The 19,232-nt window shown below is 37.8% G+C and overlaps 1 protein-coding gene across 1 annotated transcript; it reads right to left on the reverse strand.

The window, feature by feature from the left end:
- Positions 1–417: 417 nt before the first annotated feature.
- LOC110894818 lies at positions 418–1,032 on the reverse strand. Its single transcript, XM_022142047.1, has one exon. The coding sequence runs from the start codon at positions 1,030–1,032 to the stop codon at positions 418–420; it is 615 nt and encodes a 204-aa protein (XP_021997739.1).
- Between the last annotated feature and the right edge of the window lie 18,200 nt (positions 1,033–19,232).

A 19,232-nucleotide genomic window follows, 5' to 3' on the forward strand; every position in this document is an offset into this window, starting at 1 on the left:
GTAATTGTAGTGTTTGAACTCATGTGGTGGAAAACAAGTAGAGAGTACTCATCTCTCTAGTTGGTCTTCAAGTGTTCATCCTCCTTCTAGTATTCTTCATGTATCAAACAATACCATATTCTTGTTGTAACAAAAGAAAGCATATAGCCTACTATTTGTACAAGACTTAAGGATTAGTGAAAGGTTTCACTTAATTAGTCATTTAGTTACTCACTTAATTAGAGACTTAAAAACTCTAATAAAACTAATTACATGTCATTAAGAACATCTACTCAAGAGTTTCTCTTTTATTTACCACATGAAGATACTTTTTTTTGAACGGCCGACAAAAATTATTTTATTAATTGTAGCAAGACGCTACCCGCCAAATGTACAAGATACAAGATCACACCAAAATACTATACTATTACATAAAAACTAACCACGAATTTCAAAACGATACCAATCTTCCCACGACAAGGAAACCATTTTTGATCGATTCTTCACCCAAAGGAATGCCATGGCTTTAATCTCGTCTAAGATCTTCGTTGTGTTAGGATTCGATTGACTAAAAACGGTCTCGTTTCTTAGCTTCCAAAGACTCCACATAGTCACCAAGATCACTGCATGAAGCACCTTCTTTTTCTTCGATGACGCACCCGAGCAAGTTTCGTGTAAGGAAAGCAAATCATACAAATCAAAAGCAATTATAGGTGGGATTTTACACCAGTCCGCAATGTTTTGCCAAATCATTTGGGCGAACTGACATGCTACAAATATATGCTCGCACGTTTCTGCATAATCACCACAAAGTACACACAAATTATTTTGCACCGTAATATTCCTCATCGCCAATGCACACTTGGTCGGAAGCCTTTCCATCTCAGCTCTCCAAGCCACTATAGCTACCTTCTTTGGGATCCAGTTATTCCATTTAAACACCTTTGTTGGCCTTACACGATTAGCTGTACTTAATATTTTCTTTATCCCAGCCACATTAAAAAAGCCATCAGAAGCATATTTCCATTTCCAAACATCCCTACCCGGACCCATGTTCAACCCACTCACCAAAGCTACCAATTGAATTAACTGCTCATTACAACAATCATCGAGAACTGGCCTAGTCTAGGCCCACGAAAATACAGGCCCAGATCCATCATTAAACAGTCGGTCCGCCACCAAACAATTTTTATAAGTTTCATATTTAAACAAATTAGGGAACTTGACATAAAAAGATGTTGTATCAGCCCAGCAATCTAACCAAAAGTGGATATTGTTCCCATTTCCAATACTCGCTGATATAGCATTTCTCAAATCAATTCCAGCAAATAGAAGGGCCGGTTGGATTCTTGAGATACTATTCCACGGGCCGGCTAAAGATACCTTAACTGGAAAATCATTCCAAGCTCTACTATTATGATGAATAGCCCAAACAACTCTACGCCTCAAACTATCTTTTTCAGTTTTAAATCTCCACCACCATTTAGCCAACATGGCTAAATTGGCGTCTCTAATGGAACCAAAGCCCAACCCACCGTATTCTGTTGGTGCAATTGTTTTATCCCATGCTACCCAATTCATCTTAGCTTTTTCTTCCGAACCACCCCAAAAGAACACCCTTCTAATCTTATCTAATGCATACAAAACTTTAACCGGAGCCTTGAATAAAGAAAGATAATACATTGGTAATGAGTTTAAGACAGATTTGATCAACGTAATTCTACCGCCATATGAAAGGGTTTTGGCTTTCCATATTGAAAGCCTATTTTTAAACACTTCCACCACTGATTTCCAATTCTGAGCCAAGTTAATATTAGCCCCAACTGGCAGGCCAAGATGAATAAAAGGGAGCGTACCTTGTTTACACCATAAATGACTAGCCATTTGTTGAACTTCATGATCACTAACCCCAATCCCATATATGCTGCACTTTGCTAGGCTAACCTTGAGCCCGGAAGCTAGATAGAAACATCTCATAATCCGTCTCAGATTATAAATATTCGATGAAGACCACTCACTAATAAACATCACATCATCCGCATATATCAGGTGAGACAAGGATGGGCCATCAACTGTAACATCAATGCCCTTAAACAAACCAATTGAGGATGCCTTTTTCATAACACAAGACAAGGTCTCCATCACAATAACAAACAAAAACGGTGAGAGAGGGTCACCCTGTCTGAGCCCACGGGTACAATCGAACTCTCTGGTTGGTGACCCATTCACTAAAACAGAGGCTCTAGCTGAATACAGGGTCGCCATAACCCACGATCTCCATTTACTCGGGAAATTCATCTGGGCCATGACCGAATTAAGGAAAGACCAATTCACAGAATCATACGCCTTACTGATATCAACTTTAAAGAACATACCTCTTCGCTTATATTTTTTTAACCAACTCAACACCTCATTAAGAACTAGAGGTCCATCCATAATATTTCTTCCGGCAAGGAAGGCCGACTGTTGTTCCGAAATCAGATTTCCAATCACTCTTTTTAGACGGTTCACTAGACCTTAGAAATTACTTGTTAATCACACCAATCAAGCTAATCAGCCTGAAATCAGTTGGGCCAACCGGATCTTTAACCTTTGGGATCAATGCTATAAACGATGAAGTACAACAACTATTAATAGAACCCTCCGCATAAAACTTATTGAACAATCTGACCATATCATCCCGAACCCCAGCCCAACATTACTTAATGAACTTGAAATTGAAACCATCCGGCCCAGGAGCCCGATCACCTTCACATTCCCAAACGGCTTCCTTGATTAAATTACTAATTAATATTTATAATTTCATTAAATTATAAATATATTAAATATCCATTCACCAAATTTCCAACACCTTTAAATTATAAGGGATAGAGGTATGATCTGTCTACATCTTAGCATTTTCAAACCTACCAATAATTTTGCAATAGGTGAGATTTTATTAAGCATGATTATTGTTACTGGTTGTATTTTATATGGAATGAATGGAAACTATAGTACTGCTCTTTTAAATTTAGAAAGACATAAAAACAAATAATAGAGCAAATGGGTTTTTTATATAAAAATTGTCTCTAAGAAAAAAAAATAATACATAACTGATCCTTGGTTTAAAACATTTTACTTCTTTAGTATCTGTGAGAACGTTTAGGTTTATGAAAAATAATTTTACATTTATTTTGTTTTATTATGTTTTATCACTATTTTACCAATTTTAATTAAATAGATTAAACATTAAAAATATATTGTACTGCTAACGCAGATCCTTTATTGTTCTCTTCTAATCCCCGTTATGGGACTAGAACTCTCAACTAGGGAAGAGCATCTTTACTATACGCCTTAATACCATTAGGTTGCAAGCCTGTCAATCTCGTAACACCATCAGCAACCACCACCTACGCTATTCTTACTGCCTTGCACCAACACCAAATTCCTCACAATCCCTGGTCACCTTCACTATCTCCATGTACCGTCTTCCATTGCGATAATAACTCTAACCACACCACCATCCCCTCCCCTTCTAGCTATTCCGCCCTCAACCCAACCAATGTGAACACCATGTCACCGTATCTACAACGACCAATCTTCATACAAAACATTGCAAGGCACACACATCACCGATGAGTCAAAATAGTTTGTTTGTTCAAAATAGGGATGAGCACGGTACCCGTTCGGTACCGATACCGAAAAATAAGAAAAGTGGGTACCGGTACCGAATACATTGGTTCGATACCAATATTTACCGGTGTTTTACCCGTAAATACCGGTACCGAAAAATAGGGAAAGTGGGTACCGGTACCAGTACCGAATATATCCGGTACAGTTTGGTACCGGTACCCGGAAGCAAATACTCATCCCTAGTTCAAAATAATAGAGCCATACGTAAAGTTGGATATATCTTGAAGGTTAAATAATTTCGATGCCATTCTCATTAATATCGATCCCGATAAATACAAGAAGATCTCCACTATTTTTGGTAGGATATATATCCTTAAAAGCAATACATATTTATCTCTAAATATACAAGATATAAATCTAATCTAAATTTACAAAATTGATCTAATCTATTACACCCCCGCAGTCGAAGCGAGAGGAGGCCGAATGCTTAGACTGGACCGAAAATCATCAAATAAGACTCGCGGAAGACCTTTTATAAAAATGTCAGCTAATTGGTAGCGAGACGGGATATGAAGAATCCGCACATCACCACGTTGAACCAAGTCACGAACAAAATGAATATCCAACTCAATATGTTTGGTACGTTGATGTTGTGCTGGGTTTCCTGATAAATAAACTGCACTGATATTGTCACAATAAACCACACTGGCCTTCCGAAGGGGGCGACACAATTCAAACAATAAATTTCGAATCCAACACAATTCGGCGACCACATTAGCAACACCCCGGTATTCTGCTTCCGCACTAGAGCGGGATACCACAGCCTGACGCTTAGATGACCAAGATAACAAACTAGAACCCAAATAAACGCAATAGCCTGAAGTGGAGCGACTAGTGTCCAGGCAACCATCCTAATCAGCATCCGTGTATGTGCGTAAAGAAAGTTCACTAAAGGTGCCCAAAGTGAGACCAAACGAGGGAGTGCCCTAAAGATAGCGAATAATCCATTTAAGGGAATTCAAATGATCAACCCGAGGAGAGTGCATATGCATACAAATCTGCTGAACTGCATAGCTAATGTCGTGTCTAGTGAAGGTAAGATACTAAAGCGCACTAGCCAGACTACAATATAACGTAGGGTTCTCAAACAGGTCACTAGAAGAAGCACTAAGTTTGGATTTGGTATGCATGGGAGTAGCAACAGACCGGACTAAACGTCTCCCCACAATCAATACCCACCTGCTGAGTACTACCATCACAGACTAACCGAGCTATATATCGCTCCAGTGTACCATCAGAACGATACTTATGTCTAAACAACCACATGCTACGTATGACATTCATATCTTCGGTGCGAGGGACTAATTCCCATGTCTTATTTTTAATAAGTGCATTGAATTCTGTAGGCATGGCTGTTTTCGTCAAAAATCACACAAGGATAATGCAACCAAATCTAATTTTGTGAGGTGTGATGCTTGGTTAAATGATTAAATATATGAACAATGAATGAATGAAATGAGTGATGAACACAAGGATTTATACGAGGAAAAAGACCTTGATCAATGAATGATCTCTGGCACAAAAAATCTCGGGTGATGGAAACTACCGATCACCAACTATATTAAACAAACAATGTTTACAAATCGGGATGATAAAAAGCTTGGTACAAGGATCACTAGTATGCAAAAATGTGTAATCGGTGAGAGTTCTTCCGAGTTCTCTAGTAGTGCAGTTGTGTTGCCAATAATAATAAAAAATGAAGCCAGTTATCCCCTTTTAAAATTAGAAATTATCTAACTAACAAACTATCCGAATTAAGTGCAAATCCCCCACGATCACCATAATGGTCGAAGAGCTCATGCACGTGCCAAAAATGTAAAGCATATTCCCCTGGAATCTCGGTTGGACCAAGTCTGATTCAAATACACCTACAAAATAAGTTTAAACATGATGGAAACAATTGTTAGTATTAGGATAATAATGAGGGTCCTGGATCCTTAGTCCTACAACGTCTTCTAAGGATCCTTAATTCAAACTGAACTGAGGATCCGTGATCCAGGCCGCACTTGAGGATCCGTGATCCATATGCTATGAAATTCTATCCCTAACAATTGCCCCCAAACATGACTAGTTGATATCCAATTAGATAGTCATGTTTCAACATTTCTCGGACTAGCTGTTACAAAAGGATATAGCCGTTGTAGTGCTGATGTCAGCAATCATCATCTCCTGCAACAATAATCATTATAAATAGGTTAGAGATAAGGATCAAAATCTGCATTTATATTCTTCTTTAAATCCTTTGTTCTTGTTAGGGGTAGATTTTCTAAACCTGAAGATCACGGATCCTCAAATACTGTCAGGATCACGGATCCTCAATTCTGCTTGAATTAAGGATCCTCATAAGGTGTTGCAGGATCAGGATCCAGGATTCTCATTGTTATCCTTATACTAACAGTTGCTCTCACCATGTTTAAGCTTATTTTGCAGGAGTATACGCATTGGACCAAGTCTTGCCGATATTCTTGGGGAATATGCTCTTGTATTCTGCACGTGTTCAGCTAGAGTAGCCGTTATGGAAGTAGTGGGAGGCTGGCACGATTTGCGGAATGTTAGTTAGTTAGATTATTTCTATTTTTAAAAGGGGATAACAAGCTTGAGTTAGAACAATTATTAGTAAACACACACACTCGAAACAGCTCTCAACAGCCCATTGGCGATTTCATACACATTGCACACTAGTGATCCTTGTAACAAGCTTGTTATCATCCCGAGTTGTAAAGATCATTTGTTTAATTATAGTTGGTGATCGGTAGTTTCTATCACCCGAGGTTTTTTATGCCAGAGATCATCTCTTAATCAAGGGCTTTTTCCTCGTACAAATCCTTGTGTCACTTGTTCATCTTATTTGCAAGTTGTTCATACATTTGTTCAATGATTTAAGCATCATTCCTCACAACAGAAGATTTGGTTGTACTGTCCTAGCTTGATTTTTGACCAAAACAGTTCTTCGAATATCTCATCAGGTAATTCCTTCTCTCTTCTCTATTATCTTCTTCTTTCTGATCCTTTGTTCTTCAAAATCAATGGCGAAGATGACCCTTCGTTCCTCACCTGCCAAAAATCCTGATCACAATAGCCCATTGAAGAGTCAAGATCTCACCAAAAACCCTTCAATTGGTGCTTCATTCCTAAAAAAATTTAGTCATTGTGTTCATTATCTCCTAGCAGATGGCTTCTTTAGCAAAGAGCACTTCAAGTTCATTGCCAGCAGTCACTTCTTCACAAGGCGTTCCACCTTTGCCTCCACCCCCTTTTGGATCCCAAAAGAATGCTGAAAATGCTGCGAAGAGACAGAGCCCCATTTTCCCAAAACCACCATCTTCTACTGTTTCTTCTAATCCTACTAACAGTGATCTTTTTACTTTGATTTTGCACATGAGGGATCACATACAAGAGCAGGATAAAACCAATGAAAGGATCCTCAGGGAGATTGGTGACATCAAGAAACAGAAGAGATCAGTGGAGGATCATTCTCCATTGATGCCTAGATCGCTGAATTTCGACACTCCGGTCATAACTTCCCAGCATTCTGTAGCTCCGGATGTCCAGTACCAAGGTGGATCAACAGGAATGCATTCTGGATCATCGGCAATGACTCAGGCTCAAGGATCCTACTTTCAACCTTCAGGATCCTTTTTTCAGCCTCAAGGATCCTTCTTCCAGCATCAGAGATCCTTCACCAGTTCAGGAGGGTACATGGGGACACAACCAGTTCAAGGATCCTCTCAGGTTTAAGGATCCTCTCAGGTTCAAGGATCCTCTCAGGTTCAAGGATCTTCTCAAGTTCAAGGATCCTCTCAGGTTCAAGGATCCTCCTTTCAGCTTCAAGGGTCCTCGTCTCTGTTGGTGCTTCCGTCTGTCGACTTCGGAATCCAAGAAAATGACATTGTAATTGATTCCGCTTGAAATGACATCTAGTCATTTCAAGCGAAATCTCATTCATCATGATTCCGCTCGAAAGTATATATGGTGATTTCGCTTGAAGTTATTCATTGTAATTCCGCTTGAAACGTGTTCAAGCGGAATATGGTCGTCTATAAATAGGTTCATTCGAGCGAAATCAGTAGCAGAGTCTTCCGGTTTGCAACGAAGTGCTGCCGAAGTGTTGTCGTGCTTGTAATAGGCTTGTATATCAATAAAATCAACAGTTTAAAGTGAATACAGCTGGAATAACACTAATACATTTGTTTCCGCCTCTTGTATTGGTGAATTACTCTTCTAATCGACTCGTTCGGGTCTGAAAACAATCCTACAAGTGGTATCAGTGCTCAGGAGGAAGAGTTCTTGCCATTTCAGCTGTGTTTCTGTTTTCTATACCTTCTTCTTCAAAATTGAAAAATTTTTCACAGTAAAATTGGCTAAATTTTTCTCATAACACGCGCAATCATGTTTTAACAAATCCTGGAAAGATTCAGAATTAAAATCGAAGTAAAACTTGATTTTTAGTTAATTCCGCTTGAATTTCAAATCGAATCAGTGACGTCACCAGCAATTCAAGCGAAATCAGCACTTGATTCCGCTTGAAACCTTGATTTCGCTTGAAAATTTCACCTATTCCGCTTCAGTTGCTTATTCCGCTTGAAAATTTGGGTTGATTCCGCTCGAAATTGTGTTTCCACTTGAAGAATCATCTGATTTCGCTTCTAGGCTGATTCCGCTTGAATAACTCTTGTTATTCCACTTGAACCTGTCTATTCCGCTTGAAAAGTGTGTTGTTGTTTGATTCCGCTTCAAAGAGTGGTTTCGCTTGAAATTGAACATTGTGAACTTTTGAAAATTGAATCATGGAAAACGAGTTTTATAATGCCTTTGCTGGTCCAATGAACATTACTCAGAGTACATTGCTTGAAAATGAAATAGGGAATTCACAAAAACCGCCTAAGCTTTTGGATATTGATGATTATAACGGTTGGGGTCCGAACGTTTTGGTAACTGGGTTGAAGCTTATCATTTGGATGCTTGGAAACATACTGAAGTTCCATATGAAAGGCCAACAAAGAACGGTAATCAGATAATGCCAATTAGAGAAATGAGTGCTGATGAGAAAAAGAAGTATAGAGATGAGAAATTGATGGTGAGTCTGTTACAGCAAGCGATTAAGGAGGACATCTTAGTTTTGCTTCAGCATGATGGAAGTGCATATTCGATCTGGAATGAATTGGAAGCAAAATTTCTGAGAAGTGATGATATGCTCAAGAACAAGATGTCACTTATGAAGAAAGAATTTGATCTATTCCATGGTTTGAAATCAGAAAACACTAAGCAGATTATTGAAAGATATTGTAACTTGGTGAGAAATATGACGAAATTAGGCATAAAAAAGGATACAGATGAGCTAATTGAGAAACTAGCTGATGCGCTACCACATGATCTTTGGGGAACGTATCTGATGATGTTGAGAAACAACAGAAAAGAATATAAAAAGTTAACACTGGGTGAGTTTATTAAACATCTTGAAGCTCAAGAAATGGAGAAAAGGAAGATTGCCAGAATGAAGAACTATGATGGAGAATAAGACATTGGCTTGTATTTTAAAAGTGGTGTTAGTGAAAAGACAAATTTCTCTCCAAAGGTTGAAACTGCTTTTAATGTGAAAGGTTCTTCTGAAAGTTCATCTCAGGGATCAAGTAGCACAACAGGATTTTCTTCATTTCCAACATTTGATCCATAGTTTTCTACAACAAAGAGTGGCAAAGTTCTTCAACGCAACATTGCCTTAAAACTTGAAAATGATCAGAATTATACTTAGGAAGTTGCTAAAAGTCACATGTCTTTGTTGGTGACAGTGCTTGAATCCTATGGAGGTTTAGTTGCAGGGAGGATCGGGAATCCAATGCTCACGAAAGAGGATTACGATCAAATGGATGCTGAGGAGATGGAATTGATGGATATAAAATGGTGCATGGCTAGTGTGTTGAGACGCGCTGAAAATTTCAAACAAATTATAGGCGGAGATGATTTTCGCGAGGCACATGTTTCAACTTTAGGTTTTGATAAGTCTAAAGTTACTTGTTTTCGTTGCAGGGAAAAGGGGCATTTCAAAAGGGAGTGCACAAATCGTGAAGCGAGTGGAGCTCAAAATCCTTTCGGAAACAACGACTACTATAAAAAGGCGATTTATCATCAAGTTACACAACAGCCACATCATCAACAACAGGCACAAACTGCACATGGTAGAAAAGAAATTGAAGATTCAAAGAGAGCATGTCTGGTTAATCAGGGCAAGGATAGTGATTTCAGTTGGGATAAATACATTCCAAAGGATAGTAAAGTATGCTTGGTAGATCAAGAAGATGAAAAATTGCCAGAATGTTTTAGTTGGGACAATTATTGCCCAGACAAAGAATTCATGGCCCAAGAGATGTTAAATGCAAAAGCTTTTATTGCTAATGCTTCTGATGTATATTGGGCAGAAAAATACAGGAAAATAAGGGAAGCTGAAGAGGAGAAATGGAGAAGAATTGAAGAAGAGGAAGAAGAAGAAGAAGAAATGAGAAAAGCTGAAGCTGAGAAAAAGAAAAGAACAGAAGAAGTTCAAGTGAGAATAGTCAAAGAAGTTCCAGAATTTGAAATCAAAACAGATGCTGAGGCAGTCAAAGTTTCTGAGAAGTGCATGAATTGTGATTCTCTGATCAAGCAAAACAACGAGTTGCTACACAACATAAAAAGGCTGAAAGAATCATATGATACCTTGAACAGAGAAATGAACAAGTACAACGAGTCAAGTAGTGAACAAGCTGTAGCAATGAATACACTCAAAGGAGCATACATGAGACAACTTGATAATGTTAACTACTACACAGAGAAGTGTGCTGAGCTTGAATTGAAGTTGGCAACACAAAGAATCGAAACTGGAAGAGTTAACAATTTATTGAAAAGTTACTCATGTTCTACTTTTGTTGTTGACAGGATTTATCCAATTGTGAAAAAATTGAAGACGTTTGAGGAAGAGAAGACTTCGGAAGAAAAGAAGTCCGAGACAAAAGAAGATGATGAAGTGAAAATTTCTGGTAAGAAACCAAGTGTTGTCTACAATAGATGTCTGCCCCCGGTCGAAAATGGATATTCTCCTCGAAATCCAAATTCCGAAAGAGTCAAAAAGGCAACTAACTTACAGTGGGAGTCTGGGTCATCAGATAATTTGCCAGAAAATACTGATGTTATGTTCACATCGTCTGACACTGATCATGAGTCCAAGTTGATAAAAAGTGTGGTCAATCAGGTGTTGGATAAAGATGACATTGAGGAATCAAAAACGGAGTCCAAATCCAAGTCAAAGTCTAAGTCCAACATGTCAAAGTCAACAATCAAAAAGGACAAACGTGTTTATGATAAGGAATTTTTGCTATCAAAATCTAATTTGAATGATGAACCGGTCAAAGTAGCATATACTTTGAAAGATTCTGACAAATTATATTCTGATGAGATTTTTCCAATAAGAAGTGTTAAAATCGAAATGATTAATAAGGTTTTCAAAATCACAGAAATAAATATTTCTGAAATAAAAGATTTAAATCTTTCTGGGAAACCTAAACAATACACTTCAAGAGATCAACAAAGAATAAACGAGAAAATGGGTTACAATTATGGTTATAGTTTTCAAAAGAAACCAAACCATAATGGTAATTTCAAAAAGAAATGTCTTGGATTTAATCAACCGAAAAATTACAAAAATGAAAAAGTTTATAAACCAAAAACTGTGTTTGTTTCAGGAAAATCATCAGAGTCTGAGCAAGAGCAAGAGTTCAGAAAGCCGACAAACAAAGAATTTCTTGCAAAGAAGCAAGAGGACATGAAGAAAAGTGTTGTTCAGAAGAAGACAGAGACGAGAACTTGTTTTAACTGCAAAATGGTTGGTCATATTGCCAGGAATTGTCCAAAGGCAATCAGCAAACAACAGGGAGTCTCTAGTAAACTAAAAGAAAAAGTTGTTGAGAAAACTGTACTTTCAACTAGAAAATTTACAGGTTTTGAAAATTCAACTTTTGAGATTAGTGAATGTTCAAAAAATGTGGTAAAAAGAAAAGAAAAACTGGAAAACCAAAAATGGGTGGTTAAGGGTTCAGGAAACAGTTCGGGTAATGAATCTGATTCCACAAAATCAGAGGAGCCACGTGTTATAGAAAAAGTTGAGAAATCAGTTCCGACCGTGGATGATGTGAATTTTCCACTTCTGCGGGCTGAAATTTTTAAAAAGAAAGTTGGGAAAGTTGAAATTTCAAATCAATTTTATCTGAAAAGAATAAGTTTAATGTTGAAAAGGTTTTCAACGGAAATGTGAAACACATTTTTGGAAAAATGGTCAATGGTAAGGCCAAAGGAGTGAAAGAATTCTATGCTTCCAAAGTGAATGTTCACAAGTCTGTTGTAAGTAATGGTGAAGAAGATGTTGTTACACCCAAGGATGGTCAGGCTTGGGTGGATATATTTTTCAAAGAGTAAAAACCTGACTTGCCGGAGCTCCCAAGTTGGTAATCGCGGAGCATGAATCGGAATCATTCTTGAAATTTTTTAAAAATTGAAATTGAAAAGTGTGAATTGCCGGAACTCCCAGGTTGGTAAGTGTGGAGTAGAAATCGGCATCTTGAGAATTCAACCAAAAAGTGGTAATTGGTTGAAAAGCATTTTTACAAGTGTTTGGTTTTTGTTCTTACTAGTGGTTATTCAAGGTCATTAAGTTGAACTTGATTTAACTATCATTCATAAGATTGGTAAAAAATGTGATGATTTGATCCCCATTTCCTACAAATGGTAAAATCAACAAAACTTATTTTCCGAAAAAACCATTTTGATTAAAACAAACTTAAGTGTTTTGAAATCATAATGGGAAAATAGTTTGTTGTAAGGGGGAGTTCTGATTGCTTATGCCAAGTGGATGGAGAATTGAAGCGATTCGATATCAGTTGTCATTTTTCTGTACAGTTTGTTTTCAAATTTCCTTTAATTGTGTTTGAATTTTAGGGGGTGTAAAAATTTTAAAAATTTCAGAAAATCCAAAAACATTAGAAAATTTGAAAAAGCCAAAAATATGATAAAATCAAAAATGAGTTTTGTTGTAAAAAGAGGAAATGATAGTACATCAGTGGACTATCACAACATGCTAAAGAAATGTAAAGTCAAAAATGTGATAAACAATCTCACTGTGGATGTGTCAGTAGGTTTTTACACATTTAGTAGATTGTGACAAGATATAAACCTAAATTTCAAACTTGCTTTTTTCATGGGGAACATTATTTGGATATATAGGTAACCCCTGAAATTTTGTTTGAAGGGTCCCTCTTTCTGAGATACTAGGTCTTTATACTTAGTGATATCTGGGGTATTATCCTGAGACTTCTGCTGAATGGAAATTCTGACCTAGTCCCCGTATAATACTTTCTGCAAATGCTTGAAACATAGCACAGCCCTCAGCTTAAAAAATGATGAAACATTGAAAAATGCTAATCATGAGTTGTTGTGAAAAAAGATCCTCTAAAGGGGACACACCTAAATTCGAGCCGTCATCTCTCTGGTGAACGGAAGTTCTGACCTGAGCTCTCACGGTTTCGCATCTAACCCCTTACAGATATCATCTAGGTATACTCACCTGTAAGACTGAATATTGGGATATGGATACGGGAGTATATTCAAGTGGTGGGACACGCGAATAAGTTTAAGTATCTAAAACATTAATCTCGTATCTCGAATCAGTTGAAATTTGTGTGAAAATTTAAGTGGATCCGTATACTGACAATCTAGGTGAATTGTTTAGAACTTAAAATGAAATCAAGCTTAACGATGCTAGTGATTGGTCTCAAAAACTGAGATGATCCTCTTGCACAAACTCACAAAAATATTGTCTGTAAATATTTCTTTACTACACTTATATTCGTTAAAAAAATTAAAAAAAGATTTTAGTGTGTTTTAGCATAAACTTTTGAAAAATTCAAAAAGATTTTCGACAACTGATGTTGAAAAGGTGATTTTCAAAATCCCAAGTGCTAAACATGAAGAACAGGTTTGGATAAAGAGTGTGTGAAAATGATTGTATTTTACAAGTGATTTTCAGAGAATAAATCATTTTGAATATTTCCTGCAAATGGTTTCTAAATTTTAAATCTTTAAATTTTGAGAAACTTATGTGTTTGGTAGAGCTTGTGCAGGAAATGACAGGTTCCGATACCTGAAGATGATGATTTCCAGACTGCGATCCCAGCAAATTAAGAGGGGGAGTCTGAAGACATCGAGAGGGAGTATAAAAGTGTAGAAAGTTAGATCGAGATTCTGAAAATAGAAGACAGAAGAAGGAGATTGAATGAGGATGCTTACAATGGAGAATACTTCGAAGAGAAGCCTAAAGACTGATAAAGATTGAAGGTTTGACAACTGAAGACTTGACACTGAAGACTCCGTCAACATCTGAGGGGGAGTTTGTTGGTCCTTCCGTCTGTCGACTTCGTCTTATATCGAGTCTTGTATAGATTTAGATTGTTTAGGGCTCGGAATCCAAGAAAATGACATTATAAGTGATTCCGCTTGAAATGACATCTAGTCATTTCAAGCGAAATCTCATTCATCATGATTCCGCTCGAAAGTCTATATGGTGATTTCGCTTGAAGTTATTCATTGTAATTCAGATCAACCCAATTCCTGAGAGGTTAAAAGAAGCATGCCTATGCAAGGGTTTCAGATCCACACTCACAGGATCAACTCTTAAATGGCTGCTAAGTCTTCCCCCTTACTCTATTACTTCATTTGCTAATCTAGTTCATGTTTAATAGTCAATTCTCATGTAGTAGAAAGTTTGAACGATTAACTAGTGATCTATATAGGGTAACACAAGGTCAAAATGAATCACTTAGAGATTATATCACTAAGTTTAGTAAAGAATCCTTGGATATTCCTAATTTGGATATTGCTACGGCTGTAGAAGCCTTCAAAATGGGTTTACTTAGGAATTCATTGTTCTATGATGATCTTGTCATGACCCCTTGCAGGAACCTTGATGAAGTGAGAACGAAGGCCCTTAGATTCATCCGATTAGAGGATAATAAAATGATCCAAGAAAGGCTGGTAGGATCCTCGAAGTAGGAAAAGCAAGGATCCTACTTCAGGAACAATAAGTCCAAGTCTTACAACAAGTCTGATAACCAGAATGTGCATGCAGTAGAACAGGAAAAGGATGATGAGGATTATTCTCCAATTTCTGAATATTGTTTTTCTATTGATAACAATGAACTAATCCTTGCAATGCAGAACCTAGGTGAAAAAGCAAGATGGCCCAGAAAAAGTGATAAACCAGCTGCAACAAAAGACAAATCCAAGTGGTGTGCATATCATGAAGATTTTGGTCATCTCACTGAAGAATGCATTGCATTGAGAAAAGAGATTGGTTACTTGTGGAGCAAAGGGCACTTGAAGGAGCTGTTGGGAAGAAAAAAGTCAAGGATCCAGGATCCTGAAAAAGTTCCAGAAAGAGCTCCTGCTCCTCATGCTGATGCACAAATCATTAACTTCATATCTGGAGGATCAGATATATGTGGCACTTCTTTTTCAGCAGCTAAGAGGCATTCAAAAGAGACCAAGATGGATAATGGGGATAGACCCATTCGAACCTCTATAGTTACATAGGAAAAAGTTGTAACTTTTGATGAGGATGATCGAGTTGATGTCCAGGATCCTCATCATGATGGTCTTGTTATTACCCTATTTATATCTAACCATTTTGTTCGCAGGATCTTGATAGATGGTGGAAGCTCTGTAAACATCATTCAGCTTGATGTCCTCAAGAAGATGAACATCCCTGAATCGAACATTGTGCTAAGATCCTCAGTTCTTGTGGGATTCAGTGGAGAAACCAAGAACACATTGGGGGACATTAAACTTCCCATCTACATAGAGGGTCTTCATTCTTATCAAAAATTGTGTTATAGATTGCTTATCCTGTTGCAATGTTATCCTTGGCAGGCCATGGATACATGACATGAAGGCAGTCCCATCGACCTATCATCAATGTGTAAAGCTTCCTAGTCCATGGAGGGTGGTGAAGATTGAGAGTGATCAACAAGAAGCAAAGAATTGCGACACCTCATCAATGAAGCCTGCCTCAAGACCAAGGGAGCAATAGCAATTAAAGCATCCTCCTTGGAGGCAAGAGAACAGGATGTGAAAGATATCCTTATGGATCCTCATGATCCTGAATCCAAGATCTTCATAGGATCAGGGGTCCTCAGCAACATTGAACAGGATCTAATATCCTTCCTAAAGAAAAGAAAAACTACCTTTGCCTGGAAGCATGAAGACATGACAGGTATCTCTAAAGATATAATTACTCATAAACTTGGCATTGACAGGTCATTCAAACCAATACATCAAAAAAAGAGGAAGTTTGCACCTGAGAGAAATGCCATTATCCAAGAGGAGGTAGATAAACTGCTCAGAGCAGGTATGATAAGAGAGGTCAAGTATCCAAGGTGGTTAGCCAATGTGGTTGTCGTTCAAAAGAAAAATGGAAAGTGGAGGGTATGTGTCGATTTCATTGATTTAAACAAGGCATGTCCCAAGGATCCTTTCCCATTACCCCACATTGACTCCATGGTGGATGCTACCGCGGGTCATAAGTTGTTGACTTTTATGGACGCTTCATCTGGATTTCAGCAAATTCATATGGAACCATCTGATCAAGAGGATACAGCGTTTATGATCCCAACTGGTATATATTGTTATATTATGCCATTTGGACTAAGAAATGCAGGTGCTACTTATCAAAGGCTAGTCAATATGATATTTAAGGAACAAATTGGACACACTATGGAAGTCTACATAGATGACATGGTGGTTAAATCCAAGAAAGCTGAGGATCACCTTAGAGACTTGGAGGAAGCATTCAATATCCTTGATAAATTTAATATGAAACTAAATCCTTCCAAGTGTCACTTTGGTGTTAAAGCAGGTAAATTCCTAGGCTATATGGTAACAAAAAGAGGCATTGAGGCAAGTCCAGAGCAAATCAAGGCAATTATGAATATAAAATCTCCTGCCAATGCAAAGGATGTGCAAAGATTGACAGGGAGGATCGCAGCCTTGAACAGGTTCATATCTAAGTCATCAGAAAAGTGCAAGGAATTCTATGACATTTTGAGAAAGAACACGAAATTCGAGTGGACTGAAAGGCACGAAAATGCTCTCAAAGCCCTTAAGGATTACCTATCCTCAGCTCCTGCCTTGATGAAACTGGAAAAAAGGGGATATATTATACTTATATTTGGCAGTCTCTTCCAAAGCAGTAAGTGAAGTCCTTGTTAAGGATCACGAAGGTACACAATATCCTGTCTATTATGTAAGTAAGAGTTTGCTTGATGCTGAATCCAGGTATTCACATTTAGAAAAACTTATCCTTGCTTTGATTATGGCATCTACTAAATTAAGACATTATTTTGAAACTCATGCCATTATTGTTAAGACTAACTTTCCAATTAAGAATGTTCTCAGGAAACCTGAAATGTCAGGAAGGATGGCTAAATGGGCAGTGAAGCTTAGTGCTTATGATATAAGATATGAGCCTAGAACCGCCATTAAATCCCAAGCCTTAGCTGACTTTGTGGCAGATTTCAGTAGTGACTTGCAAAGGAAATCTGAGTTAGAAGTCCAACAGCTTGAAGAAACTAAGGATCCTTGGATACTCTTCACTGATGGAGCCTCTAATGTCAAAGGAACTGGACTTGGAATACTACTAAAATCGCCACAGGGGGACATAATACCCCACTTCATAGCTTGTGAGTTTCAAACCACTAATAATGAAGCTGAATATGAAGCCTTGATAGCTGGTTTGCAAATTGCCAAGCATATGAGGATCAGGTATCTTGAGGTACATGTAGATTCATTGTTAATTACTAATCACTTTAATGGATCCTATGCTGTTAAAGGTGAAAAGCTAATCAAATACCTAGAGATAGTCAAGGAATTGGCAGTCTCTTTTGTTTCTTTTAGTTTGACACAGGTACCCAGAGAAGAAAATGCAGAAGCTGATGCATTGGCCAACTTAAGATCACCCTTGAAGATTCCAGAGGATATCAAAATCCCTATTATTCATATCCTATCTCCTGCTATTGAGGATCATATAGCTATGGAGATAGGAGAGGATTCTGCAATCATCCCTAGTAGTGATACACAATCTCATTCAGGATCATGGATCCTTCCAATCATGAGATATATAAAACATGGAGAGATCCCTACAGAGATGGTGGTTCCTACTGCTAGAACAAGCATCCGTGATCCTGAAGGAAATGCTGAATACTTAGTTCAAGACCTGGATACCATAGAAGAACTCAGGGATTTGGCAAGTGTGACATCTGTGTCACTTCAACCATCAAACAAATACCAAATCAATGAAATATTTTATTTCATACTTAGGATTTGTAAAAATATGTGTATCATTTGCACATATCAACTCTTGTTCGATTTCGGGCTCTAAATCGCTTTCTGGAAGGTTATACGCGCATTGATGCGTAAATATAACCAGTTTAATGCAACAAACACTCCGGAATAGTGACATAGGCTTAACATACCCTAAATAACCTTTATATAACTTAGAAATAAGTTTTGGAAGGTTTGGTATGCCGAAATCAAGTCTATTCGCTTACAGGGACTAAATATGACAAACTGCGAAAGTATGCCAATTTGAACTGTAACAAACATTCCGGAACATGATCATAAGTTAAACACACCCTAAACATCCTTTACATAGCTTAGAAATAGGCTTTTAGGTATTCGGTGTGCTAAAATAAACTTTTTGGTCATTCAGGGACTAAAAGCGTCAAAAAGTGCACAAGTTTGCATTTTCGCGCATATTTTGCGTTCTGAATATATCCGGACATCCAAAAATTCATGTAATCATTAAAATATTATCTTTTAGTGTTTTTCATGATAAAATTTCATTCGTCGCTTAATTTGGATCGTTTTTGCGTTCGTTACGACTTCCGTCGTAATTAACCGAACAACGCAACCGTATGACCAAACGAACCGACATCCGAGATATTTTTGAGCATGTTTTGAGTTCCCTATACTTTAACTTCATTTAGCGCCTTGAAATGAGGTTAACGGGGCTTAAACGTGCCAAAAATGAGCCGAAATGCAAGTTTCTGATGTGCAGGGACCTTTTTTGACAATCTGCCAATGTTGGCCAGGCGGCCCGCGTAAGCCAAGCTTAATTCTTACGCGGGGCGCGAGAGCCTGTCAGACAGAAACTTCAGATTTTGCAATCTGGGTCGAATTCAGGGGTTTTAATGCAATTTTTGCAATACCATGGGCTAAATTTGATGGTTTTCTTGTGCCCCATTGTTTAGCAATACCATGGGCCCAAGTGGAGGGTCTAGATCGAAGCTCGTTTCCTGATAAACGATCCTAAAGGTTCTAGCTCTCCTATAAATACCCACCTTCATTTCATTCATTCCTCACTTGAATTCTGAGATTTTCTCTAAGTTGGAGTGATTATCACTTCATACCTGAGAAATACTTGGAATTTAATCTTGCGGGGACCCTCTGTAAGTATTCTTTCGCGTTTTTCATTCGTTTTAGCGTTAAAGTCAAACTGCGTTTGA

The sequence above is a fragment of the Helianthus annuus genome, chromosome 2 (assembly GCF_002127325.2).
Source record: "Helianthus annuus cultivar XRQ/B chromosome 2, HanXRQr2.0-SUNRISE, whole genome shotgun sequence".
NCBI classification, from domain to species: domain Eukaryota; kingdom Viridiplantae; phylum Streptophyta; class Magnoliopsida; order Asterales; family Asteraceae; genus Helianthus; species Helianthus annuus.